The sequence below is a fragment of the Mustela nivalis genome, assembly GCF_964662115.1.
Source record: "Mustela nivalis genome assembly, chromosome: 4".
In the NCBI taxonomy this organism is placed as follows: Eukaryota; Metazoa; Chordata; class Mammalia; order Carnivora; family Mustelidae; genus Mustela; species Mustela nivalis.
The window spans coordinates 86,375,078-86,403,051 of NC_139023.1; the positions used below are offsets into that span (position 1 = coordinate 86,375,078).

General features: G+C 37.5%; 2 protein-coding genes across 3 annotated transcripts in view; one reads left to right on the forward strand and one right to left on the reverse strand.

The window, feature by feature from the left end:
- NUDT6 (nudix hydrolase 6) overlaps window positions 1-24,477 on the forward strand; it is a 52,989-nt gene extending 28,512 nt beyond the window's left edge. For both annotated transcript variants that reach the window (XM_082727829.1, XM_082727828.1), the window contains exons 4-5: window positions 19,269-19,323; window positions 23,653-24,477. In XM_082727829.1, the coding sequence (XP_082583955.1) occupies window positions 19,269-19,323; window positions 23,653-24,050 (453 nt within the window). In that variant the 3' untranslated portion in view covers window positions 24,051-24,477. The remainder of the gene's footprint in view (window positions 1-19,268; window positions 19,324-23,652) is intronic.
- FGF2 (fibroblast growth factor 2) overlaps window positions 18,725-27,974 on the reverse strand; it is a 65,263-nt gene continuing 56,013 nt past the window's right edge. The window contains exon 3 of the mRNA XM_082727827.1: window positions 18,725-24,706. Within this exon, the coding sequence (XP_082583953.1) occupies window positions 24,521-24,706 (186 nt within the window). The 3' untranslated portion in view covers window positions 18,725-24,520. The remainder of the gene's footprint in view (window positions 24,707-27,974) is intronic.

A 27,974-nucleotide genomic window follows, 5' to 3' on the forward strand; every position in this document is an offset into this window, starting at 1 on the left:
TCAAATACTTTTTTGGCATCTATTGAGAGTATCATATTGTTCTTGTTCTTTCTTTCATTGATGTGTTGTATCACATTGACTGATTTGTGGATGTTGAACCAGCCTTGCAGCCCTGGAATAAATCCCACTTGGTCGCAGTGAATAATCCTTTTAATGTACTGTTGAATCCTATTGGCTAGTATTTTGGTGAGAATTTTCGCATCTGTGTTCATCAAGGATATTGGTCTATAGCTCTCTTTTTTGATGGGATCCTTGTCTGGTTTTGGGATCAAGGTGATGCTGGCTTCATAAAATGAGTTTGGAAGTTTTCCTTCCATTTCTATTTTTTGGAACAGTTTCAGGAGAATAGGAATTAGTTCTTCTTTAAAAGTTTGGTAGAATTCCCCTGGGAAGCCATCTGGCCCTGGGCTTTTGTTTGTTTGGAGATTTTAAATGACTGTTTCAATCTCCTTACTGGTTATGGGTCTGTTCAGGCTTTCTATTTCTTCCTGGTTCAGTTGTGGTAGTTTATATGTTTCTAGGAATGCATCCATTTCTTCCAGATTGTCAAATTTATTGCCGTAGAGTTGCTCATAGTATGTTCTTGTAATAGTTTGTATTTCTTTGGTGTTAGTTGTGATCTCTCCTCTTTCATTCATGATTTTATTTATTTGGGTCCTTTCTCTTTTCTTTTTGATAAGTCTGGCCAGGGGTTTATCAATTTTATTAATTCTTTCCAAGAACCAGCTCCTAGTTTCGTTGATTTGTTCTATTGTTTTTTTGGTTTCTATTTCATTGATTTCTGCTCTGATTTTTATGATTTCTCTTCTCCTGCTGGGCTTAGGGTTTCTTTTCTTGTTCTTTCTCCAGCTCCTTTAGGTCTAGGGTTAGGTTGTGTACCTGAGGCCTTTCTTGTTTCTTGAGAAAGGCTTGTACCGCTATATATTTTCCTTTCAGGACTGCCTTTGTTGTATCCCACAGATTCTGAACCGTTGTATTTTCATTATCATTTGTTTCCATGATTTTTTTCAATTCTTCCTTAATTTCCCGGTTGACCCATTCATTCTTTAGAAGGATGCTGTTTAGTCTCCATGTATTTGGGTTCTTTCCAAACTTCCTCTTGTGGTTGAGTTCTAGCTTCAGAGCATTGTGGTCTGAAAATATGCAGGGAATGATCCCAGTCTTTTGATACCGGTTGAGTTCTGATTTAGGACCAAGGATGGTGATCTATTCTGGAGAATGTTTCATGTGCACTAGAGAAGAATGTGTATTCTGTTACTTTGGGATGAAATGTTCTGAATATATCTGTGATGTCCATCTGGTCCAGTGTGTCGTTTAAGGCCTTTATTTCCTTGTTGATCTTTTGCTTGGATGATCCGTCCATTTCAGTGAGGATAGTGTTAAAGTCCCCTACTATTATTGTATTATTGTTGATGTGTTTCTTTGATTTTGTTATTAATTGGTTTATATACTTGGCTGTTCCCACGTTGGGGGCATAGATATTTAAAATTGTTAGATCTTCTTGTTGGACAGACCCTTTGATTATGATATAGTGTCCTTCCTCATCTCTTATTATAGTCTTTGGCTTAAAATCTAATTGATCTGATATAAGGATTGCCACCCCAGCTTTCTTCTAATGTCCATTAGCATGGTAAATTCTTTTCCACCCCCTCACTTTAAATTTGGAGGTGTCTTCGGGCTTAAAATGAGTTTTTTGGAGGCAACATATAGATGGGTTTTGGGTTTTTTTATCCATTCTGATACCTTGTGTCTTTTGATTGGGGCATTTAGCCCATTAACATTCAGGCTAACTATTGAGAGATATGAATTTAGTGCCATTGTATTGCCTGTAAGGTGACTTTTACTATATATGGTCTCTCTTCCTTTCTGAACTACCACTTGTACGCTGTCTCTTTGCTTAGAGGACCCCTTTCAATATTTCCTGTAGAGCTGGTTTGGTGTTTGCAAATTCTTTCAGTTTTTGTTTGTCCTGGAAGCTTTTAATCTCTCCTTCTATTTTCAATGATAGCCTAGCTGGATATAGTATTCTTGGCTGCATGTTTTTCTCATTTAGTGCTCTGAAAATATCATGCCAGCTCTTTCTGGCCTGCCAGGTCTCTGTGGATAAGTCAGCTGCCAATCTAATATTTTTACCATTGTATGTTACAGACTTCTTTTCCTGGGCTGCTTTCAGGATTTTCTCTTGTCACTAAGACTTGTAAATTTTACTATTAGGTGACGGGGTGTGGGCCTATTCTTATTGATTTTGAGGGCCGTTCTCTGAACCCCCTGAATTTTGATGCTCGTTCCCTTTGCCATATTGGGGAAATTCTCCCCAATAATTCTCTCCAGTATACATTCTACTCCCCTCTCTTTGTTTTTCTTCTGGAATCCCAATTATTCTAATGTTGTTTGGTCTTATGGTGTCACTTATCTCTCGAATTCTCCCCTTGTGGTCCAGTAGCTGTTTGTCCCTCTTTTGCTCAGCTTCTTTATTCTCTGTCATTTGGTCTTCTATATTGCTAATTCTTTCTTCTGTCTCATTTATTCTAGCAGTGAGAGCCTCCATCTTTTATTGCACCTCATTAATAGTTTTTAAAATTTCAACTTGGTTAGATTTTAGTTCTTTTATTTCTCCAGAAAGGGCTTTTATATCTCCTGAGAGGGTTTCTCTAATATCTTCTATGCCTTTTTCGAGCCCGGCTAGAACCTAGAGAATTGTCATTCTGAACTCTAGATCTGACATATTACCAATGTCTGTATTGATTAGGTCCCTAGCCTTCGGTACTGCATCTTGTTCTTTTTTTGTGTGGTGAATTTTTCCACCTTGTCATTTTGTCCAGATAAGAGTATATGAAGGAGCAAGTAAAATACTAAAAGGGTTGCAACAACCCCCGGAAAATGTGCTTTAACCAAATCAGAAGAGATCCCAAATCGTGAGGGGGGAGAAAGGGAATAAAAAGAGGTTCAAAAAGAAAGAAAGAAAGAAAAAAAAGAAAATGAATAAAGAAAAGTATAAAAAAGAAAAAATATATATATTAGATAAACTAGTTTAAAAATGTTAAAAAAGAAAATGGTAAAAGTTAAAAAAAATTTTAGCAGAAGAAGAGATAAAAAATGAAAATGAAAAAAATTAAATTAACTACAAGACTAAAAAGTCACAGGGAGGAAGCCATGAGTTCTGTGCTTTGCTTTCTCCTCCTCTGGAATTCTGCTGCTCTCCTTGGTATTGAAACTGTACTCCTTGGTAGGTAAACTTGGTCTTGGCTGGATTTCTTGTTGATCTTCTGGGGGAGGGGGCTGGTATAGGGCTTCTCAAGTGTCTTTGCCCCAGGCAGAATTGCATCGCCCTTACCAGGGGCCGGGCTGAGTAATCCGCTCGGGTTTGCTTTCAGGAGTTTTTGTTCCCTGAGTGCTTTCCATAGAGTTCCGGAGGACGGGAATACAAATGGCGGCCTCCTGGTCTTCAGCCCAGAGGAGCCGAGAGCCCGGGCCCCACTCCTCAGTGCACCCTCAGAGAACAGCGCCCAGTAACTCTCCTCTGCCTGACCTCCGGTCGCGCTCAGAGCTCACCAAGCCTGTGACCGGTTCAAGGTAAGCCCGAGCTGTGAGCTTACTGTCGGCTCTGTCTCTGTAGCCGGTTTTCCTGTTCCAATACCCGCAAGCTCTGCGACACTCAGACACCCCCCATCCTTCTGTGACCCTGCGGGACCTGAGGCCATGCTGACCCCCTGTGTGCTTTGCCCCAGTTTAGCCTCTGGAGCGATGTCCCTCAGCAGAACAGACTTTTAAAAGTCCTGATTTTGTTTTCCGTTGCTCCACCGCTTGCCGGGAGCCGGCCCCTCCCCCCGGGGTCTATCTTTTCCTCGCTTTGGATTCACTTCTTTGCCAGTCCTACCTTTCAGAAAATGGTTGTTTTTCTGTTTCTAGAATTGCTGTTCTTCTTCTCTTCAATCTGCCGATGGATTTGCAGGTGTTTGCAATCTTTAGATAAGCTATCTAGCTGATCTCCTGCTAGCTGGAGTAGTCTCAGCCTGCTACTTCTCCGCCCCAGGTTGGCATGTTCTGAATATATGTTAAATCCATCTGGTTGAAGGTGTCATTCAAAACCATGGTTTCTTTTTGATTTTCTGCTTAGATGATCTGTCCATTGATGTAAGTGGGGTGTTAAAGTTCCATACCATTATTGTATTATTATCCATTAGTTCCCTTATATTTGTTATTAGCTGTTTTATGTACTTGGGTGTCCCATGTTGGGTGAACAAATATTTACAATTGTTATACCTTCTTGTTGGATTGTCCCCTTTATTATTATATATTGTTCTTGTTAAAATGTTTGCCTTAAAGTCTAATTGCCCAATATGAGTATTGCTACTCTGGCTTTCCTTTCACCTTCCCAATCTTTAACAATCTTTAAGCCTTTAAAGCCTTTAAAAACAGTCTGTAAGTCTTTCTTTTTTAAATATTTTATTTATTTGACAGAGAGAGAAACAACAAGAGAGGGAACATAAGCAGGGGGAGTGAGAAAGGGAGAGGCAGGCTTCCCACTGAGCAGAGGATCCCGATGCAGGGCATGCTTCCCATGATGCAGGATCCTGGGATCATGACCTGAGCTGAAGGCAGATGCTTATGACTGAGACACTCAGGTACCCCAACAGTCTTTCTGTTGTTATACAATGAGAAAAGAAATAAGTCAGGTAATTTCACCTCCTCACCTCCATCTCTTACCCTTATGCAATGATGGCAAAAATCTGGTCCACTCTTAAATGTTAGATTTGATGACAGTTAATTTGTCAGTTACGAAAAAGAAGAGTTTTAAATCATTTGGTATTTTTGAGTTGAGGGTGAGACTGGAGTAATGCTATCTCTACAGATACAGGGATATTGGTAGAGGGGAAATGATGAATTCGTTAAAGAGAATATGAGGTGAAGTTGAAAGAGATGTTTAAGTGGGAGTACCCAGACATTTCTTCTCATTCCTCCTGATGAGTTATTGTGCACGAAAAAGGTGTGTGAGTTGAAACATATTAAATAATGAATTTCTTTTACAATTTCCACCATCATGACCCACAGTATTTTAAAGCTCTAAGCAGTGCCTTTCATCCACGGGAGTGGATACAAGGAAGATATTGATATTTTGAGTCTAAAATTGCATGGCCTAGCCCCACTGGTCTCTTTAAGAGGTTTTGTGGGGGGACTTTCCATGGCTTCCATAGCTACAGTTCTATCTATTCTATAAAATTGTGCTCTGTGGAGTCATGCCATATAGCACGGTGCCACTCCAGGAAAAATAGGTACATACAAACATATGAAAGAGAGAACTGAACACAATGTTCTAAAAACATAAAGGATAAAAGGAAAATAATTTCAGGCATCATCCATATAAATAGTTGACAGGGATGAAGTAGTTAAAAAAGAAGAAGAGCAACACACACCTGTTGTCTGTCATAGGACAAAGAGGTTGGAGGAGTTGAGACATGATAATAGTTGAATCATAATAATCTATATTCCTCACATGTCTAGATCTGAATCAGTTAACCATTCTTTGAAGCAAACTATTTGGAAGTGAAGACTTCTCTGATACCACTTTAGGAATGGAAGATAGTGGCACCTGGGTGGCTCAGATAAGCGTCTAACTCTTGATCTTGGGTCATGGGATTAGATTTTAGGTCATGGGATTGAGCCCGGCTTTGGGCTCCACAATGGGCATGGAGCCGGCTTAAGATTCTCTCTCTCTCCCCCCTCAACATTCCCCCCAAGTCATGCACACAAGTGTGTGCATGCATGCACGCTCTCTCTCTCTCGAAAAGAAAAAAAAAAAAAAAAGGAATGCAAGATAAACACCCAGAGAGCTTTTTGTCTGGTGCAGTTCATGGATTGTGAATATGTATGTGTCCTTTTTAGAAAAGCTTGAGCTTAATTGTTTTAGAATATGTTAAACTTCAGTTGTGCCCAAATTCTACGTGTAGTAATGAAAGTTAACATTTTATAGAATGTGGGGGAACATGAGTTCTCTTATTCTCTGTACATAGGTTACCTTTTGGATGGAAGTTAAATTATTAATTATGTAAACATACTCCATTTTGGTACAAGATATATCATTTAGAGAAGAAATTGGCTCTATATGTGGAGACCTAGACCTCTGATCCTTTATTCTACTTTTTTTACTTTGTATGTTTGTGTTTGACATTTGAAAGCCGAATTATGATCAGCATCTGCCAACTTGACCAGCCAAGGGATATTCAATGGCAGCTTAGCCATTCTGACCTTGTTTCCCTGATAAAGTAATTTCTTCCCTTCCTCTTCAACAATTTTGATCTCTTGTTCTTATTTAACAGCCAGACTAATAAGATTACTCCACTCTAAGCAGTTTTTCAGAGTTGGCTGAGCTATCAAATAGAATCTGTGTAGTTACTTGTTTTTTTAAAATACAGAAATTCATAAACAAACCTAGGTCTAATTATTTAAAAATTGGTTGCAGTCTTAGAAAAGAAGCTTCCCTGGCAGCTATAGCTGAACTGTCTTACCCCAAACCTATACAACATGATGTTTTTGGAGGTGAGTTGTTTTTTTCCTTGCAAAACCTGCCGAGAAAAATGATTTAACAGGTTCAGTTTGTAGAAATCAGTTTCTAGAGTGATATGTATTACAGTAGTTCAAAAGGAAAGAATTGAGTTGAGTTATACTTTTAAAATAGGACAATTAGTCAAAACTATGTATAGGCATACCTCCTTTTATAGTGTACTGCTTTATTGACTCCCAAGATATTGTGTTTTTTACAAATTGAAGGTTTATGGCAACCATCAAGATCTGTCAGTGCCATTTGTCCAACAGCATTTGCTCACTTCATGTCTCTTGTTATATTTTGGCAATTCTCACAATATTTCATACTTTTTCATTATTACTGTATTTTTTATGGTGATCTGTGATTTTTGATCTTTGATGTTATTATTGTAATTGTTCTGGGCCACCACAAAGTGTGCGCATATAAGACCACAGACCTAATCGATAAATTTGTGTGTGTCCTGACAGCTCCACCTACCAGCCATTCCTCTGCACCCCCCACTTCTCTATATCTCTCTCTTTCCCTCTCTATCCCTCTCTATCCCCTCAGGCCTTCCTATTCTACAAGTCACAACAATTTGAAATTAGGCTAATAACCCTGCAGTGGCCTCCAAGTGTTCAAGTGAAAGGAAATGTCACACATCTCTCACTTTAAATAAAAAGTTAGAAATGATTAAGCTTAGTAAACCATGTTGAAATCCAAGACAGGGTGAAAGTTAGACCTCTGACACAAAACAGTTAACCAAGTTGCAAATGCTAAAGGAGTAGTCCTTGAAGGAAGTGAAAAGTGCTACCCCAGTGAACACACAAATGGTAAGAAAGTGAAACAGCCTTATTGCTGATATGGAGAAAGTTTCAGTGGTCTGAATAGAAGATCAAAGCATTCACAACATTCCCTTAAGACAAAGCCTAATCCAGAGCAAGGTCCTCACTCTCTTCAGTTCTCTGGGGGCTGACAGAGGTGAGGAAGCCACAGAAAAGTTTGAAGCTAGCAGAGGTTGGTTCATAGGTTTAAGGAAAGAAGCCATCTCCATGACATAAAAGTCCAAGATGAGGCAGCAAGTACTGATACAGAAGCTACAACAAGTTATCCAGAAGACTAGCTCAGATCATTAATGAAGGTGGCTATCCTAAGAAACAGGCTTTCAATGTAGATGAAACAGCCTTCTATTGGGAGAAGATGCCATCTAGAACTTTACTAACCAGAGAGGATAAGTCAATGCCTGGCTTCAAGCTTCAAATGCCAGACTTACATTCTTGTTAGGGGCTAATTCAGCTAGTAACTCTAAGTTGAAACCAGTATCCATTTACTGTTATAAAAATCCCAAGGCCTTTGGCATGTTTTTATTTTTATTTATTTATTTATCTATTTTTATTCTGTTAGTCACCATACAGTACATCCTTAGTTTTTGATGTAGTGTTCCATTATTCATTGTTTATGTATAACACCCGTGCTCAATGTAATCCATGCCCTCCTTAGTACCTATCACCAGGCTCACCCTTCCTCCCACCCCTCCCTTCTAAAACCCTCAGTTTATTTTCCAGTGTCCATAGCCTCTCATGGCTCATCTCCCACTCCGATTTCTCCCCCTCTTCATTTTTCCCTTCCTTCTTCTAATGTCCTCCATGCTATCCCTTATTTTCCACAAATAAGTGAAACCATATGATAATAGACTTTCTCTACTTGACCTATTTCACTAGCATAATCACCTCCAGTCCCACCCATGTTGATGCAAAAGTTGGGTATTCATCCTTTCCGATGGCTGAGTAATATTCCATTGTGTATATGGACCACATTTCTTTTATCCATTCATCTGTTGAAGGGCATCTCGGCTCTTTCCACAGTTCGGCTGTTATGGACATTGCTGCTATGAACATTGGGGTACATATGGCCCTTCTTTTCGCTACATCTGTATCTTTGTGGTAGCTCTATTTTTAATAGCGTAGCTCTATTTTTAATTTTTTGAGGAATCTCCACAATGTTTTTAAAGTGGCTGCACCAACTTGCATTCCCACCAACACTGTAAGAGGGTTCCACTTTCTCCACAACTTCTCCAACATTTGTTGTTTCTTGCCTTGTCAATTTTTGCCATTCCATCTTTTGTATGTCTTCTTTGGAGAAGTGTCTGTTCATGTCTCTGCCCATTTTTTAACTTGATTATTTGGTTTTTGGATGTTGAGTTTGAGAAGTTCTTTATAGATCTTGGCTATCAGTCCTTTGTAGTGTCATTTGCAAATATCTTCTTCCATTCTGTGGGTTGCTTCTTTGTTTTGTTGACTGTTTCCTTTGCTATGCAGAAGCATTTTCTCTTGATGAAGTCCCAAAAGCCCATTTTCTCTTTCATTTATTTCCCTTGCCTTTAGAAACATGTCCTGAAAGAAGTTGCTGTGGCCAGTGTCAAAGAGGTTACTGACTATGTTCTCCTCTAGGATTTTGATGGATTCCTTTCTCACATTGAGGTCTTTCATCCATTTTGAGTTTATTTTTGTGTATGATGTAAAAGAATGGTCGAGTTTCATTCTTCTGTATATAACTGTCCAATTTTCCCAGTACCATTTATTGAAGAGGCTGTCTTTTTTTCATTGAATATTTTTTCCTGCTTTGTCGAAGATTAATTGACCAGAGAGTTGAGAGTCCATATCTGGGCTCTCTGTTCCGTTCCACTGATCTATGTGTCTGTTTTTGTGCCAGTACCGTACTGTCTTGATGATCGCAGCTTTGCAACATAGCTTGAAATCAGGCAACGTGATACCCCCACCTTAGTTTTTTTTTTTTTCAACATTTCCATGACGATTCAGGTTTTTTTATGGTTCCATACAAATTTTAGGATTTGTTCCAGCACTTTGAAAAATACAGTTGATATTTTGATCTGGATGGTGTTGGAAGTATAGATTGCTCTGGGCAGCATAGACATTTTGATAATGCTTATTCTTTCGATCCATGAGCATGGAATGGTTTTCCATCTTTTTAAGATGGAAAGATAATAAGATAATTGCCTTATTCAATTTTTTTCATGAGTGTTATGTAGTTCCTAGATTATAGATCCTTTACTTCTTTGGTTAGGTTTATTCCAAGGTGTCTTATGTGTTTTCGTGCTATTGTAAATAGAATTGATTCTCTAATTTCTCTTTCTACAGTTTAATTGTTAGTGTATAAGAAACCAACAGATTTCTGTGCATTGGTTTTGTATCCTGTCACATTATTGAATTGTTGTATGAGTTCTTATAATTTGGGGATGGAGTGTTTTGGGTTTTCCACATAAAGTATCATGTCATCTGTGAAGAGAGAGAGTTTGACTTCTTTGCCAAGTTGAATATCTTTTATTTCTTTTTGTTGTGATTGCTGTTGCTAGGACTTCTAGTACTATTTTGAACAATAGTGGCAAGAGTGGGCATCCTTGTGTTCCTGATCTCAATGGGAAGACTATCAGCTTTTCCCCATTGGGAATAATATTTTTTCATACTGTTTTTTCATAGATGGGGTTTTTCATAGATGGATTTTATTAAGTTGAGGAACATTCCCTCTATCCGTATACTATGAAGAGTTTTAATCAGGAAAGGATTCTGTATTTTGTTAATTGTTTTTTCTGTGTCAATTGAGAGAACCATGTGTTTCTTGTCTCTTCTCTTATTTATGTGTTCTATCACATTGATTGATTTATAATGTTGAACCACCTTTGCATCTCAGGGATAAATCCCACCTGGTCATGGTGGATAATCCTTTCAAGGTACTATTGGATTCTATTAGCTAGAACATTGTTGAGAATTTTGGCATCCATATTCATCAGGGATATTGATCTGAAATTCTCCTTTTTGGGTCTTTGCCTGGTTTGGGGATCAAAGTAATGCTGGCTTCATAGAAGGAGTCTGGAAGTATTTCTTCATTTCCATTTTTTTAAACAGCTTCAGGAGAATAGCTATTATTTCTTCTTTGAATGTTTGGTGGAATTCCCCAGGGAATCTGTCAGGCCCTGGACTGTTGTTTTTTTGGGAGGTTTTTGATCACTGCTTCAATCTCGTTACTGGTTATGGGTCTATTCAGGTTGTCAGTTTCTTCCTGTTTCAGTCTTGGTCATGTATAGGTTTCCAGGAATGCATCCATTTCTTTCAGGTTGCTTAATTTGTTGTCATATAGCTGTTGATAATAATTTCTGATAATTGTTTCTAGTTCCTTGGTGTTAGCCATGATCTCTCCCCTTTCATTCATAATTTTATTAATTTGGGTCCTTTCTCTTTTCTTTTGGATTTGTCTGGTCAGAGGTTTATCTATCTTATTAATTCTTTCAGAGAACCAGCTTCTAGTTTCATTGATATGTTCTATTGTATCTCTGGTTTCTAATTCATTGATCTCTGCTCTAATTTCTTTTTAAGATTATTTATTCATTTGACAGAGATCACAAGTAGGCAGAGAACCAGGCAGAGAGAGAGAGGAGAGAGCAGAGAGCCCGATGTGGGGCTCGATCCCAGGATATTGGGGTCATGACCTGAGCCGAAGGCAGAGGCTTTAACCCACTGAGCCACCCAGGCACCCCAATCTCTGCTCTATTCTTAATTATTTCCCATCTCATGCATGAGTTAGGTTTAATTTGTTGTTGATTCTCCAGTTTCTTAAGGTGTAAAGATATTTTGTCTGTTTGGGATTTTTCTATTTTTTTTTTTTTTTTTTGAGTGAGGCTTGGATGGCTAGGTTATTTCCCTCTTAGGACTGCCTTTGCCATATCCCATAGGTTTTGTATCAATGTATCTTCATTCTCATTGGTTTCCATGAATTGTTTAAGTTCTTTGATTTCCGGATTGACCCAAATATTCTTGAGCAGAATGGTCTTTAGCTTCTAAGTGTTTGAGTTTCTTCCAAACTTTTTCTTGTGATTGAGTTCCAGTTTCAAAGCACTGTGGTCTGAGAATATGCAGTGAATAATCTCAGTCTTTTGGTATCAGTTGAGACCTGAATTGTGACCCAATATGTGGTCATTCTAGAGAAAGTTCCATGTGCCTCGAGAAGAATGAGTATTCTGTTGTTTTAGGGTGGAATGTTTCGTATATATCTGTGAGGTCCATTGGTCCAGTGTTTCATTCAAAGCTTTTGTTTTTTTGTTGATTTTCTGCTTAGATGATCTATTGCAGAGAGTGGAGTGTTGAGGTCTCCTAAAATTAATGTATTATTATCAATATGTCTCTTTATTTTGGTTAACAGTTGGCTTATGTAGTTCGCATCTCCCATGTTGGAGGCATAGATATTTACAATTGTTAGATCTTCTTGTTGGATAGACCCTTTAAGAATGATATAGTGTCCTTCTGTATCTCTAACTACAGTCTTTAGCCTAAAATTGAATTTGTCTGATATGAAAATGGCTATCCTAGCTTTCTTTTGAGGTCCATTGGCATGAAAGATAGTTCTTCATCCCTTCACTTTCAGTCTAGATGTATCTTTAGGTTCAAAATAAGTCTCTTGAAGATAGCATATGGATGGATCCTATCTTTTTATCCAGTCATCAGCCATTCCATTTTATGGGAGCATTTAGACCATTCATATTTAGAGTGATTATTGAAAGATAAGATTTTATTGTTATTGTTTCTGAAGTGCTTATTTCTATAGATTGTCTCTGTATATTTCTGTTCTATATCACTCTTGGGTCTTTATCCTTTTGTAAAATCCCCCTTAATATTTCTTGCAAGACTGGCTTAGTGGTCACATTCTTTCTGTTTCTGCCAGTCCTAGAAGCTCCTTGCCAGATAAAGAATTCTTGGCTGCATAGTCTTTTCATTTAGTACTCTGAATATGTCTTGATAGCCCTTTCTGGCTTACCAGATCTCTGTGGTCAGGTCTGACATTATTCTGATGTTTTTCCCTCTGTGCCTAAGGAATTTCTTACCCCTAACTGCCCTTAAAATGGTTTCCTTGGTCCTAAGATTTGCGAGCTTTACTATTACATGCCTGGGGGTAGATCTGGTCTCCTTGATCTTGGGAAGGAGTCTCTCTCCCTCTAGGACACAAATGCTTATTTCATATTCCAGATTAGGGAAGTTTTCAGCTATGACTTGGTCAGCTATACCTTCTAGTCCTCTCTCTCTCTCCACCCCCTCAGGGATCCCTATAACTGTGACATTGGAATGTTTCATGGCATTATTTATTTCTCTAAATGTGTTTTCATGGATTTTAAGCTCCCACAGGCAGTGCACACCCCAGCAAGCCTCTCAGTTGTTGACCGAGGCCCCCACTTGTCTCTGTATCCCATGCCACCAAAACTGAGAGTGATCCTGGTGCGGGCAAGGTGGCTGCCGTTCCCAGGACCATGGGCTCCAGTCCAAGCTGGGTCCTCTTGGCTGCAGCAGCACCCAGCCACCAGCCCCAGGGACCACTGACTCAAGTCCCTCCCTGATTGGCGGTGATGGCTGCAGCCGGTCCCTGGACCATGGCCTTAGGTCTGTACCTGCAACCACCCAGCCCCCAGCATTTGCCCCTTAAGCCCCTTTGTTCTGTTTGAGCCCCGTTATCAGTCCCTTTCGGTCTTGCAGCCTCTGGTCTCCAATCTATTGTGGGTCCCCAAGTGCAGGGCACATTTGTACTGGTGTATTACTTTCCAGTGGCTTGCTTCTGGTGGCTCCCTCCCTCTTCTGTTTATCCTCTGATATCTGTCTGCACAATCCCATCTACATCTTGTGTACCTTTTGACTGATGATCCTCTGCCCCTGTGGAGATCCAGACATATAATCTTACATCTCAGGCTGATTTCATGTGTGGGTTCAGGGTGGCTTGGTAGATTTCTGGCTAAATTCAGGGACCGGTTGTAAAGAAGTCCCCCACTTCTCTGCCATCTTGGTGGAACTCCCCAAAGCATTTAAGAATTATGCTAAATCTACTCTACCTGTGGTCTATAAATGGAGCAAGAAAGTCTAAATGTAAAATGTTTACAACATAGTTTTACCAAATATTTCAAGTCCACTGCTGAAAATTGCTGCTCAGAAAAAAAGATTTGTTTTGAAATATGACGGCTTATTGACAGTGCACCTGTTCATGCAAGAGCTATGATGGAAATGTACAATGAGATGCATGTTGTTTTCATGCCTGCTAATACAAGATCCATTGTGTAGCCCATGGATCGAGGATTCGTTTCAGCTTCCAAGTCTTATTATTTAAGAAATACATTTTTTAAGGCTACAGCTGCCATAGCTACTGAATCCTCTGATAGACTGGGCAAATTGAAAATATTCCAATATAAGAATTTTTCATCTACATTGAAAATCTGTTGTTTATGTAGCCATCTTGAATCTTGACATGGAATGGACCCTTGGTGAAGATGCTTTGAGGAATGCTGAAGTGACAATAGGGGATTTAGAATATTACATAAATTTAGTTGATAGAGCAGCAGCAGGGTTTGAGAGAATTGACTTCAATTTGGAAAAAGTTCTGTGGGCAAAATGCTATTTGACAGCATCTCATGCTACAGAGAAATCATTCATGAAAGAGTCAGTAGATATAGCAAACTTTTTTATTCTTTTAAGAAATTGCCACAACTACCCCAGTTTTCAGCAGCCACTATCCTGATTAATCAGCAGTCATCAGAATTGAGGCTTGACCCTACACCAGTGAAAAGATTATGACTTGTGCTCTATGTTATGTAGCTACTTTAAACATCATAGCAACCTATTAGCATCCTCATTTCATGGGCTGGGAAACATAACCAGAGTTAAGTCTTAAAGTACTCTTACGAAGAACTTTTCCTCTACCAGCTTAGGTGCTTGAGGAGCCTGTGAATTAACTGACAGCAGATTAATATGAAAGTTTGGGGAGTACTCCCTGAACAATCAGGAGTAGAGGTTTGTATATCAGGAAAAGGGGAAGTGAGAAATAGGACTTCTGTGTTAAATATATATGGCTGCTTCTGATGTTTGATTACGCTGTGGCCCATCTGAGTGCTAAACATTTGTTTCCTTCCTGGCTGGAAGCTGGCAGCAAGGGGTGTATGGCAGCTTCTTTTCAGAAAGTTCTGCCTTTAACCAGATAAGGGCAACTCAGAAAAGGCTTCTTTCTTCATCTTGCTATATCTCAGATGTCTTCAGTTTAAAGTAATCTTTATGCCATTCTGGTGGGTTATATGACCCTTCATTTGGGGCTACACATAGCTAATGCAAAATAAGAAATGCTATCCAGCTGCTTCTGGTATCTTTGAACTCAAAAGGCCTAGAATCCACACCCCTGAAAAGGAGGCTTCAGCTGGCTGGTGGCTCTGGGGAAGGGGTGCACAGTGAAGTTTATGTTGGAAATTCTAGGAGAATTGCAAACTGCATTTGGCTGATGCTCTGGAAAGGAACTGCTATTGCCAGAAGGAAGTGGCGTTTCTAAGTAAGGCAATCCAGAGCCACCAGCGTATGGAAAGCCCGGAGGAGGCAGACAGAAAGGGCTGGTCCCTTCTTCCTGCTCCAGCCTTGCAGTTTGTTCCTGGAGCCTCAGAAGGAGTGAGCTGGCAAAGCAGAGGCTGGTTGGATGGGTCCCAGCTCCAGTATTGGAGGAGGGAAGGAAGAGCGTGGAGGGTGGAGCTGAGAGACAATAGCAGCATCAACTTACTAGAAATGCACATTCTTAGGCCTCACTCCTGACCTGATGAATCAGAAATGCTGGGGATGCTGCTCAGCAATTTTGTGTTAAGAAGCACCCCCAGGTGATTAAGGTACAAGTAAGTTAGAGAGCCAGTAAATGATAACACTGAGCTTCTAATCTCTTCATTTGCTGATTTTCAAACTTGCTAATGATTGGTTAAGAATGAGAAAGTGCTACTTTTCAGAATCTGTGATCCCCCTCTGCTAATAGGACAAATTCAAATTATTTAAGACTTATGAATTAAGTAGGAATGATACTCCTGCTTAGGGTTTTTACCTCTTTTTAAAAGTTATGACAGTATCTTTTGAGCAATAAAATATAAAAACAGTATTTGTGTATAGTTCAGTATTATAATAAAAACTGCAAAGTGAGACACTGAATCATATCTAAGTTCTGTAATTGTGGTATTAAGTGGAATTTAAGCATGAATGATAGCTATTAACCATAAATAATAGGATTATTTTCAGACATCTGAGCCAGTTTTTCTCCTTTCCCTTAAGTGCCTCATTCTCCCTAGGAATAGTGCAAAGTGTTTCTTGTACAGGAAAGTTTAACCTTCTTCACCCCAAGCATATGCATACACTGAAACACAAATCCAAAAATGACCCTTAAAACTCATCCTTTCTCCTTTCCTATCTATATATGCCAATCCTTTGAAATAAAAAACTTAACAGTGACTAAAGAACTAAGTTAATAGTAGGAGCCTATGCATTCATTCACTAAAGATTACTGATACTACATATACTATTTTGCAGGCTCTGTTCTAAGCACTAAGCAAACATTAGTGAACAAAGTGAAATTTCTACATCTTAAATTCAAATGAATAAGATACAAATAATAAATGAATAAATAATATGTAAGTTGGTAGTAGGTGTTACTAAGAAAAATGTAGTGGTACATGGAGAAGGAGTGTCTGGTCTTGCTATATTGTGCATTAATTTCTGTAATTCTAAATTGCTTTCTTTTGCTGCTTGTAAAATTCTATATCATTTCTTTTTACCATTTTAATTACTATGTGTCTTTGTGTGGACCTTCTTAATTTGCTTTTGTTAAAGGTTCTCTGTGACTCCTGCATCTGGATTTCTGTTACCTTCCCCAGATTTAGGAAGTTTTCAGCTATTACTTCTTCAAATAAATTCTCTGCCCCCTGTTCTCACTTCTTCTGGGACATCTATGTGAATGTTAAAATGCTCTCTAATATTGCTAAGTTCCCTGTGTTCATTTTCTGTTATTACTTTTTCTCCCTCCTGTTTAGCTTGATTGCTTTCCATTACTCTGTCCTCCAGGTTGCTTATCCATTCTTCTGCTTCCTCTAGTCTACTATTTATTCCATCTAGTGTACTTTTAATTTCAGTTCTTCTGTTCATCTCTGATTGGTTCTTTCATGTGTTTTTTATCTCTTGAGTGTCTCATTGAGGTCCCCAACTCTTCTCAAGTCCAGTATCTTTATGACCATTACTTTAAACTCTCTATCACACATGTTTCTTATCTCTGTTTCATTTAGTTTCTTGCTGTGATTTTGGCTTGTTCTTTCATTTGGAACGTATTCCTCTCTCTCCTCATTTTGTCTGACTTCCTGTGTCTATCTATGTGTTTCAAAATTCAGTTATGTCTCCTGCTCTTGAAAGTAGTGGCCTTTTGAAGAAAAGGTCCTGGAGGGCCCTTTTCACCAGAACTTACTCTTCAGGGGTGTCTCTTATGTGTATTGCCATGTGCCCTGCTGTTGTAATTGAGTGGCTTTTGCAATAGTCTAAGCATGGCTCTCTCCTTCTGTTGTGGGGGCAGAGTTTGATCCCTATGTTGTTGTGCCAGTCTGGGGCTGCCTTGGGCTTGAGTTGAGTCAGACCAGGCATTTGCCAGGGGTGTGTGATAGCATCAGACTGCTGGGTGCTGTCCTTCTGTTTCCCAGGGATTTATCAGAGGTGCAATAGCATCAAACTGCTGGGTACTTTTTGTGTTAGCTAGGTGTGCGTTGGGATGAGACAAGATTATGGTCCTCTTACTCCACCATTTTCCCTGGAAATTGCTGTTATTATTATTTGTATTGCTAAGCCCAGTTAATGGGAATTTTTTTAATTAACCCCAAATTATATGCTCAATTAATTTATGACAAAGGAAGCAAGAATATACAATGGAGACAGTCTCTTCAATAAATGGCGCTAGGAAAATGGAGAGCTACATGTCAAAAAATAAAATTGGACCACTTTTTGACACTATATACAAAGACTCAAAATGGATTAAAGACCTAAATGGGAAGGAGTGCCTGGGTGGTTCAGTTGGTTAAGCATCCAACTCTTGATTTCGACTCAGGTTGTGATCCCAGTGTTGTGAGATTAAGCCCTGAGTCGGGCTCCATGCTCAGGGGAGTCTGCTTCTTTCCCTGTCCCTGCCTCTCTCCTTCTGCCACCCCCATTCCCCCAACCCTGCACACACAGACTCTCTCCCAAATAAATAAATCTTTAACAACATCAAAAAAAGACCTAAGTGGAAGTTTGCTTTCATACTAAAAGAGGTGAGAAGATAAACTCAACCCTCCACTGATCATATCTGCAACATAACCAGGTTTTCCAAATCACTTAACTTAAGCCTTTCTATCTACCACTTTGAACTAAGTGCAGGCTCAAGCTTTCTGCAAGAGAGAAGAAAGCTTTTATCACATAAGCTCTTTAAACTCAAGTGGTGCCAGAAAATGCCAGAGTACCACAAAAATATATAGTTAATCTTTCCATACCTGTGTTTTATGAAATAATAAAATGAAATTAATTTAAACTGTTTGTAGTCCTTATATCTACAATTTTTCCCCTTCTAGTAAGTTCATAATTTAATCAATAGTCTCTATAGTCAAGTCTAGATAAAGATTTTAAGTTATTGTTTGGGGGAAGCATTTTCTGCCCCCATTATAACATTTCTTCTGTTAGAAATAGAATTTATGGTGGTGAAATCTAACATTGTATCAGGAAAAAGACTGGATAGTTTCTATAGAAATAGCTTCTGGAACGATTTCATAACAAAATCCCAAAGACAGTGTATTAATGTAGATATATGCATAGAGATATATTTATACATTAATAAAATATGCTTTATAAATTAATCTCAAGTCTGAGCCAGATGGGGAAGGATGGAAAGCCTGAATTCTATACCCACATAATCAACAGTCTGTGGAAACTGGGAACCATGCCATTGGTCTCCAACTTAGAACAGTTGGGAAATGACACATTCTTTATGAAGCACTCATCCAGGAAATGAGTGGGTCAAAAAGCACACCAGTAAAAGGTCCATAAACCTGTTTTATGAATGAAGCTTGAAGTGTACAGTTTCCAAACTGTAGGACCTTTACAAGTACATAATAATTTTTCATTCTGCGGTTTGTCATTTTAATATATATATATATATATATATATATATATATATATATAAAACAGAATTGTAATAGGAAGAAAGCCATGTCCGCCTTCAGAATATTGTCCCATGCCATTTCATATTTATAATCATTTTTTCCATATGTGCTCTCACTCTAAGAACATATATTCCCACCTGCCCTCCACCAAAATATGAAATGATACACACAAACACAGAAAACAATTCAAGCTTAAACTAATCAAATTTATTCATACTACCCATGAAAAGCAATTACATATGTATATAAAATCATAACACACAGAACAAGAGAAATCTGATTAGACACACAATACAGAAAATAAATGTGAAAATTAAAAATAGCATACTTTAGTTATTAAATTTATACTGTATTTTCTACTTCTTTATAGCAGCATCTGTAAGATCCATCTATTTGTTAATAGTTAACTAGCAGCAAAATTCTTAAAATTACACAAACTCAGTAGATATTTCCCTCCACTGTTTTATTCATACAGAATTTATCACATTAACCAAACAAAACCACTTCTATTTCCTGAAGAAAAAGGTAGGAAAAGATTTCTTAAGTAACCAGTTTCCCCCACCCAAGAAGAAGAAGGGTAGAAAAAGGAAGGTGAAGGAAATTTGCATGCCATTACCAAAAGATAAATTCTCAACGCATTGACCAATTATGGGTGGATTTTGTGGGGTCTCTATGTATGTGTTAGTGAATGAAGCTATGTTAACTTTATTTTCTGACTTTATATTGCAGTTGAAAAATATGTGGAAGTTTCCAGGAGGCCTGTCAGAGCCTGGAGAAGATATTGGTATGTATACCTTACATATTTTTAATTGGCTTGGAAATGTTCGGAAATTTATGTTTACTTTGTTTGCTCTATAGCTGAAAATAAGATTTTAAATTTTCTAATGGGTTTAGACTGAGAAATTTCAGAGAAGTTACTTCAGGGCTTATATAAAATTAGCAGCAAAACTTGTAATATTACAACTTATCTCACTAGTATAAAAAAATACCATTAGGCGCATACCACCTATTTTGCTTAGGGTTGCTTCTAGAGTAATTTGTTTGAAAATAAAAAGCTTTGTATATACATTAGTAAAGTTTAGCATTAAGGGTGATTTTGGATATGACTAATATTGTTCCTGGAATTAAACTTTAAGAAAACACAAATTCTTGACCATTTCACCACACAAGGATGAAATAACTTTTAAATGAATAACTTTTAAATAACTTTTCAATGAACTTCAAAATAAGTATTTATAAACTCAGTTATAGAGCAGTAGTGACTTAATTCCCCTTTATAAAAATTCTGTCTACTATTTATTTTAAATAGTCAGGAAGCCAAAATGTAATAAAATGTCGCATGCAAGTGAGTCTCAACTGAAAGTTCCTTAAAGCAACTTCCTGAGCTCAGTATTTCAAACAAATGGGACATAAGCTAAGAACTCTATGTTACTGAATCTACAATAAATAGAAGAAAGAATAAAAACAAAGTTTTCCTCCCTATTCCTGACCCTTGGCTGGGTCAAATGCAGTCTGCGTCATAAGAAATCAATAGATGCCTCATTTGGTATCACTGTAATTTTCCATGATTTTTCCTCCATATGCATGTCCCCTCTTTAGCCAACATTTATATATAAAGGCAACTTTCGAAGTTATCTTTAAATATTTTATTTGAAAACGTATATATACTTGAAACTTCATTTTTTAAAAATATTACACAGATTAAAATGCCCTATACACAGTACATAGCCAACTCCTAACAAACCATAAGTAAATTTACTACAATGAGATATATCCATAGCAAATTTTGGTTTTCAGGTACTTATGGATCTTCTGCTTAGAGTCCATTGCTTAGGTCTTCCGTAGAAAGATTTCATGGTGGTACAAGTGCTAAAAGAGAGGGCCATTTATTTTGGAACACCTAATTAATCTCACACTACCCTTATGTGATATATGAGAGTGTGTGTGAGCTAATTAAATTTATGTCTTACATCCTTACCCAATTTATATTAGGCAAAAATCAGGCTACAGGAGCTATGTTTAGCTTCCTCCTCTGCATCTTGCTATCTCAAAAAGTCAGTTGACTTTTTCCTTTTGAGTTTTTTCAGATTTTGTGAATTTTCAAGATACTTACATTTTAATGCAAACGAAGAAACACATTTCCAAGCCAAGTATGCGTAGTTTTAGTTTTAAGTATACTCCAGAACTCTTCAAGTCCAGATTAAAAAAAAAAAAAGTGAACTCTGAATTAAGTATTTGTGGTTGGTACAACAACCCACCTATTCAGCCATGAGGAGTTATAAGAAAAGCAGCCACTGGCATTCCTTGTATTGTGTAGGAGTATTACTAATTAAAGCTGATAAAATCCTGATAAAATCCTGAAACAGCTAGAAATGATAACTGACAATAGAATTCTGAAGGATTATGTCTGTCTATATTAGAGCATTTCCGTCTTCCAACACAATAGATTATTCTTAAGGATAAAGTCAAATTACCCAATAATTATCAAAATTATTTTCTTTAAACTCCATATTTAGGAAAGTATGTAATATACTTTCGGAATAGAGCCATCACAAATGTGCACACATTCATATTAGCTCTTAAGTAGTAAATACTAGTTAACTGAGAAACACTAGTTAACTGGGAAACGCATTTGTTTGGAATCCGTCATTCTTTGATAATACTAGGTAAATGAAACACTCTTATCCATAATGCTTAAAAAAACTAAGGGGGTCATATACAAAACAGAATGCAATCTTCGGGCTTTAAAATAATGCCCTAATAGTACAAAAGTATCTACAAGGTTAAAAACAGAGAAATTGCCTTCCTAAAAAAATTCACTACCATCGACAGGAAGAGAATCTCCTGCATGGTCAAAGGACCATAAAGCAGTGGGGGCTGCTCAGAGCTCATCAGTGCACCAGAATCAGAGGGAAACACCAGGAAAACCCACAAGCTGCACAGTCTTTCCTATTTTCTTTCAACCTAATCCTATTGTTAAATATTACAAAATAGAAATAACAAAATAAATTCCATTTCACTGTCCTGTAACTAAACAAAACACTGTGTGACATATTTAAACATAGCTCTCAATCAGCAAAAATAAAAACAAAACCCTCTTGGTTCTTTAAACATATAAAACAGTAAATGTTATTTCAGTTCAGCTTACAGTACATTAAAATAAAAGTACAACAGAATAAAGCAGTTTATCTGCATAAAATTTTTTTTAAAGTTCTTATCAAAAAAACCTTGGGGTAAAGATTTCCATCTTGAGGTGGAAGGAGTCACTCATACCCTGATTGGAAAAGCACTTATCTACTCATTCAGTTTTTAGTCCAGCCAATGATATACTGATTCAAATTAAACTGATCAAACTACGGAGGCAGTGCTGACTTCCAATCAGCTGCTAAGGTGACTGCTTAGTAGGGTAGATCCACTCACTAGTCTGTCCTGTGCCTCCATGATACATAAAAAGGCTAGACTCCAAATGAAATGCCAGACTTTGGATTAGTGGTACTAAAAGTTTAACAGAACCCCCATGGTCATTTTTCAAGGTGTTAAAAAAATAAACATTTAAACAATAGCTAAGTGAAATCAGCAAATTTAAGACTAGTGCCACAATCTCAGATATATTAAATCTACCATATTTAATAACAATCATATATTGTATTCCAAGCTGAAAATTATTTGTATTAAGAAAGGTTTTCCTTTTATTCACATAAATTCTTTCATGTTTTTAATTTAAACATGGTTAGAACTTACTGTTTTAATCTATGGCAAACCTCAAGGGAAGGGGAAGTCAGCATGTAGTTCAAAATGGCAGACAAATAAATGTCTTATATTTTAGAACACTTTGCTTTTCCTGTGCATATTTCCAGAGCTGTTTCTTAGTGGGGCGGGGGTGGGGAGGAGACACACCCACAAGCATATGTAGGCAATTAAGACAATCTATAGTCAGAATATGTGGAAATTGAGATTGTTTTTTCCTTGACTTCCCCTTCCTTGCCTATTCTTCACCAGTAGGACTACTGAGAAGGCAAATATAATTTTCTATTTGACAAACAAGGACACAGCATTGAATAGAGGTCTTTGAACAAAAATCTATGCCTGTGGCAATTGTGACATTGGAAAGCTTCCAGCAAACTGAGCAAAGAACACAGCTTTTTAAAGAATTTCTCATGACCACTCTGGGAGACAGTGACAGAACATCCCAAAATTAGAGAAAGCCCCTTTAGGGGGTTCTTCTGGAGATTTAGGAAAAGCAACCAAAATCCTGCTCCAGAAATTTGCATAATATTGAAAATAACCAACCTTATAAAATGTGAAACCTTTGTCGTATTATAAAATTCTGTAAATTACAAGACATTAATACAAAACCTTTCTTAATACAAAGTTTGTTTTTACAAACTTTCTTAATGCAAGTTTGTTTTTACAAATAGTTTTACAAAATAGTTCTTTGGAATCTCAAGGAACAAAGGAAATGCCAAAAATTACCATACTGGGATTCTACTGACAGGATAACTAGGGGAGCATAACAGAATGGTTAGAAATGAAACTGTTCTAGATGTCAGAGGCTTGACAGCCCCAACCAGGATCACCGGGAAGGATTTGAACTGTTCACAGCTCAATACATTCTGTAGCTCTACAGACTTGTGAGGAAGAATCAATCACTTTTTCTCAATACTGATGTGTATAAGTTTGGGCGGTTTTGATGTATGACCACAAACTGATATATTTCAATAATGAAATATATCATCATATATATCATATCACAAACATATTTCAATAATGAAATATGTGGGAATATTAACTGCAGGAACCTGTGTTTTCAATTTTTGGGAAATAGAGCCAGAAGAAGTTAAAAATGTGACTCCCAAAGTATACAGGTAGGTAAGCCTGCACATAGCAGCCAAAGAAAAATTCAGTATTTCAAAAGCTTCTACGATGTACACGGGTAAGAAAATTCTTTGGTGTTTCAGGATGTCCAGAAGGCAAAGAGTTTATGTTGAACACTTTCTTAGGATGGTTTTTTGTTTCTCAACCTTTAGATAATGCTACTTTATCTGAAAATCTTTGATGATTAAAATTCTAAAAATGTGATTCTTACTGATTTGTACATCTTTCTTTTATGTAGGAGACACAGCAGTTCGAGAAGTTTTTGAAGAGACTGGTATAAGATCAGAATTCAGGTCCCTCCTGAGCATTCGGCAACAGCATACCAATCCTGGAGCTTTTGGGAAGTCAGATATGTATATCATCTGTCGCTTAAAGCCACATTCATTCACCATAGATTTTTGCCAGCATGAATGCTTAAGGTGTGAATGGATGGATCTCAGTGACCTGGCCAAGACTGAAAATACAACTCCCATCACCAGCAGAGTTGCTAGGCTGCTGCTGTATGGGTACAGAGAAGGGTTTGACAAGATTGATTTCACCATGGAAGAACTTCCGGCAGTTTACACAGGCTTGTTCTATAAACTCTATCACAAGGAACTGCCAGCCAATTACAGAACTATGACAGGAATGGATTAAATCCATAGTTACATGTTTTAAAAAATTTTAAGTAAATTGCACATGCAGAATAATGTGTGCCGTACTATAAAAAGTAGTGGACATTTGGGGTTAACTAAATATCTGACTTTAATATTCTAATGTTTATAATTTTCATAAGAAAACTTGTTTGATGAAAACATGCAAATTTTAAAAGCCTCTTTCCAAAGGAAGCAAATGTATGAAAAAGATTGTAGCACTAAGTAAGCTTCAATGGGTAAAGGAAAATGCAATACAAAAGGTGGAAGTATATACATTTTCCGGGAATTTTTGTTGCTTTTCTTTAGTAAGGCAATGGTTAAATGTTTACTCTTAGATAAAAAGGTTATCTGACCATTCATCCAAACTGAGCAGATAGCTGTACACATTTTTCTTTTCTTTTATTTCATTAACAAATTTCAAAAATATATGTCTTCTTCCATGTGACATGAGATCAGATGCTGCCGTTAAGATCAGCTCTTAGCAGACATTGGAAGAAAAAGTATAGCTTTCTGCCCAGGTCCTGTTTTGGGTCCAAGTTTATACTGCCCTGTTCGTTTCAGTGCCACATACCAACTGGAGTATTTCCTTGACCGGTAAGTATTGTAGTTATTAGATTCCAATCGCTCAAAGAAGAAACACTCGTCGGTAACACATTTCTGAAAAATAAAGGAAAAATAAGTAGTTACTTTTATATTTTCATATGAAATACTTATGACACTATACTGCCCGTTCTGCTCAACCAGCAGCAGTGCTCTTCGCTTGAGAGGGACAAACTAGTTTGCAAGATTCAACAGACCAGCCCAGCAGTGGGGTGCAGGAAGGAACACAGCAAGTCAGCAGAAGAGCTTTCAAACGCCTCCTCAGATGAAGAATCCAAGGACCTTCACCAGCCCCGCCAAGGGAACAGACCAGGTGTTTAGGCAGCAAGAACACACAGATTCGATGGGAGCCGCACTGCCTCAGACTTGAAACACCCCGTGAACAGCTTTCACAAAGGGGGTTATACCCACTAATAAAGAGCACACTACACTTCGTGAAGCCCACAGCTGTGGCTTCCAGCTTGGTATTCATAGTGCATCCACATTCCTCCCAGTCCACAGGCAGGTTACCAGTCAGGGGTCATTTTTACTTTTATCAGGGTTCCATGCCAGTGATGGAAGGGTAACCCAGAGGTAACCTTCCTAAAGAAGAGGGTTTTGTTAATACTTTACGCACAGAAACAGAACCAATTCCTTAAATTATAGCAATTTTTTTCTAGTGGTTACCATTTCCAAGGCATAAAAACAATATTTTATAGGAAATAGCTAACGTATATAATGCCCAAAAACTAAACTGGAACATTATATGATTAGAATTCTCAAAACATAAGTAGATAACGGAGAATAAGTAACGTAGACCATATTGATTTCTGGCAGTGTCTTGCGGGAGAGGAGACTATTCTCCCTTTTTATTTCAGTTCAGCTATTAATGGGGTAGGGGTAGCTAGCTTTACAAATAGTTAGACCTGGAAATACTATTCCAAGTAATGGAGTCTAATAGGCTGCTACATTATTTCAAGTAAATGTTCAAAAATCAACTTCACAGGGTAGACTGATGATAGTTACTGGCCTCTGGGGAATGTAGACTGATGATAGTTACTGGCCTCTGGGGAATGTGCTGGGTCGGGGTGGGGGTGGTTGTCAACAAATTATTTACTCTAAGGGAAGAAAGGAAAAATAATTTTTCATATTAGATAGGAAGAGAGAATTATAAACTCATAGAAAACCATGTAAATTTATACATATTTATATCTATATATAAATACAACATGTATACATAGGTATATGACATAAACCTTAATGAGTTTACCAGATTCCAGCTCAAATCTAGGAAACTTCAGGGTTAGGAAAACACACATTCAAAAGACTTGAATCTTTTCCCAGATTCTTTAGTTCTAAGATAAACTAAACAGTGGCACAAACTGTGAGAACATAAATCAATGAACAGAACAATGAAAAGAGCTGGCATAACAACCAAAATGAAAATGATCTGAATGTAACAGGCATCTCAGTCATCCAAAAAAAGGGTGTGGTATTAGATCCTATAATCTGCTTCTAGGGATAAGAATTTTACTGAATATTTACTTGGCTTTAATGTTTTGATCACCGTTAACTTTTAAAAATGGATATATAAACTTATCTAATTTGCCCACTTTTTGCAAGAAATTACTAAAGCAACTTGTCTTTGTGATGCAAATAAATGACAGGTAGCATTACAAAGAAGCATACATTGCACAAGGACACAGCTATGTGATCCATGTGGGGTAAAGATAAAAGTGTGATAACATGAAACACACCTAGGAAGATGTGGATATTCCGTAGCCAATACTTTTTACTTTACCTTTGGTGAAATTTATTTTGCTTTTCATGTTAATTGAAGTCAATCTGTGTTACTTTGTCACTTTTCAGTGCCAATGATAAAAATCTTCCTCTTCCCTATTCCAGGTTTAAGATCAGGAGTAGAAGAAGCAAGCACAAGTAAAGAGTCAAAAAATCGTGATGATCATAAAGATAACATGAAAGATCATCATTAAGCTTCACAGGCTAAATCCCCAGAGGGAGACCTAACTACGTCGATTTTTGGATATTCTGTCAGCCTCCAGGGTGCCCGACACATATAGTATGTGGTCAATACACATTGTCTTCATTAGAATGCCCAATATTCATCTCAAATGCAACATGTCCAAAACTGACTTCCTCATCTTTCCCCATAAAACCTGTTCCCACTCATAGACTTCCCTATCTTAGTTGATGGTAAATCCACATTCTAGAACATAAACCATTTTGAAAATGTAGTTCGTTTTCAAGTGTGTAATAGTTTAGTAAATTTACGTATCTGAACATTGATCACAGATGCAAGTTTTCGTTCCTTCCCCTTTGTTTTGTAAAGGTACAAGTAACTTCTATAAAAAAAGAAAAAGTTGGTTTATGATGTATTATCCACTTAATCACCAGTACTATTGCTTTCCTCTGAAATACTAGGAACTGGCTGAGAAGGCAGAACCTGTTGGTATGGTATGTATCCCAATAGACCAGGTATTGTAGGGAGTACCAACTGAGCACTAATTCCATTGCCCATAAGAGCAATGAGGGCTCCTTAGAGAAATGGCTCATCCTAGACTATAGTAAGGAATATAGAGGATGAATGTGGAGCATCTTGAAGGCCATTAGGAAGTGCTCAAAATCCTCCCAGCATTGATGGGGGTGTGTCAGAGAATATAGGAGCCAATTTTTCCAATTGAAAAAAAAGCTCCCAATGACCATAGCAAAAACATTTTGAACAAAATAAATAACACAGTATTGGATTATAACCCACAATATAAAATAAACACCCATGAGTGTATACTGATATAAGTGATTGAATAAATAAATGGGGAATAGACAAATTTCTCATGCAAAAGAATTCCAAATTTGTAACTATTTCTCCCTCAAGGGAGATAGACATGGAGCATTAGCCCCATGTACAATGACTTACTTCCAAAGAATTACAGGGTAGAAAGAGGCGAAAAAGAATAACTTCATAGTAAAGACAAATAATACTTCAGCCAGATTATCAAAATTTACATAAGTCATGACACAATGAGAAAAGAAATAAGAAGCAGGGTAATTTCTCCTCCTCACTACCATCTCTTCCACTTACGCATCAATTGCACAAATCTGGTCCTCTGTTAAATGTCAGATTTGAACTTTATGGCCCTTCCCCCATGTTCTGTTTTTTGGATTGTTTATTCTTTTACAGTACTTTGATTTTTCAGTTTTGGCATATGAGGGAGTTTGCTCAACATGGATCCAAAAATGCTTTGCTTACACCACTTCTGAGAATTAAAAACAGACATGATGTAAGTATCAGGGTTGATTACTTCAGAACAAAATAAAACACACAAAT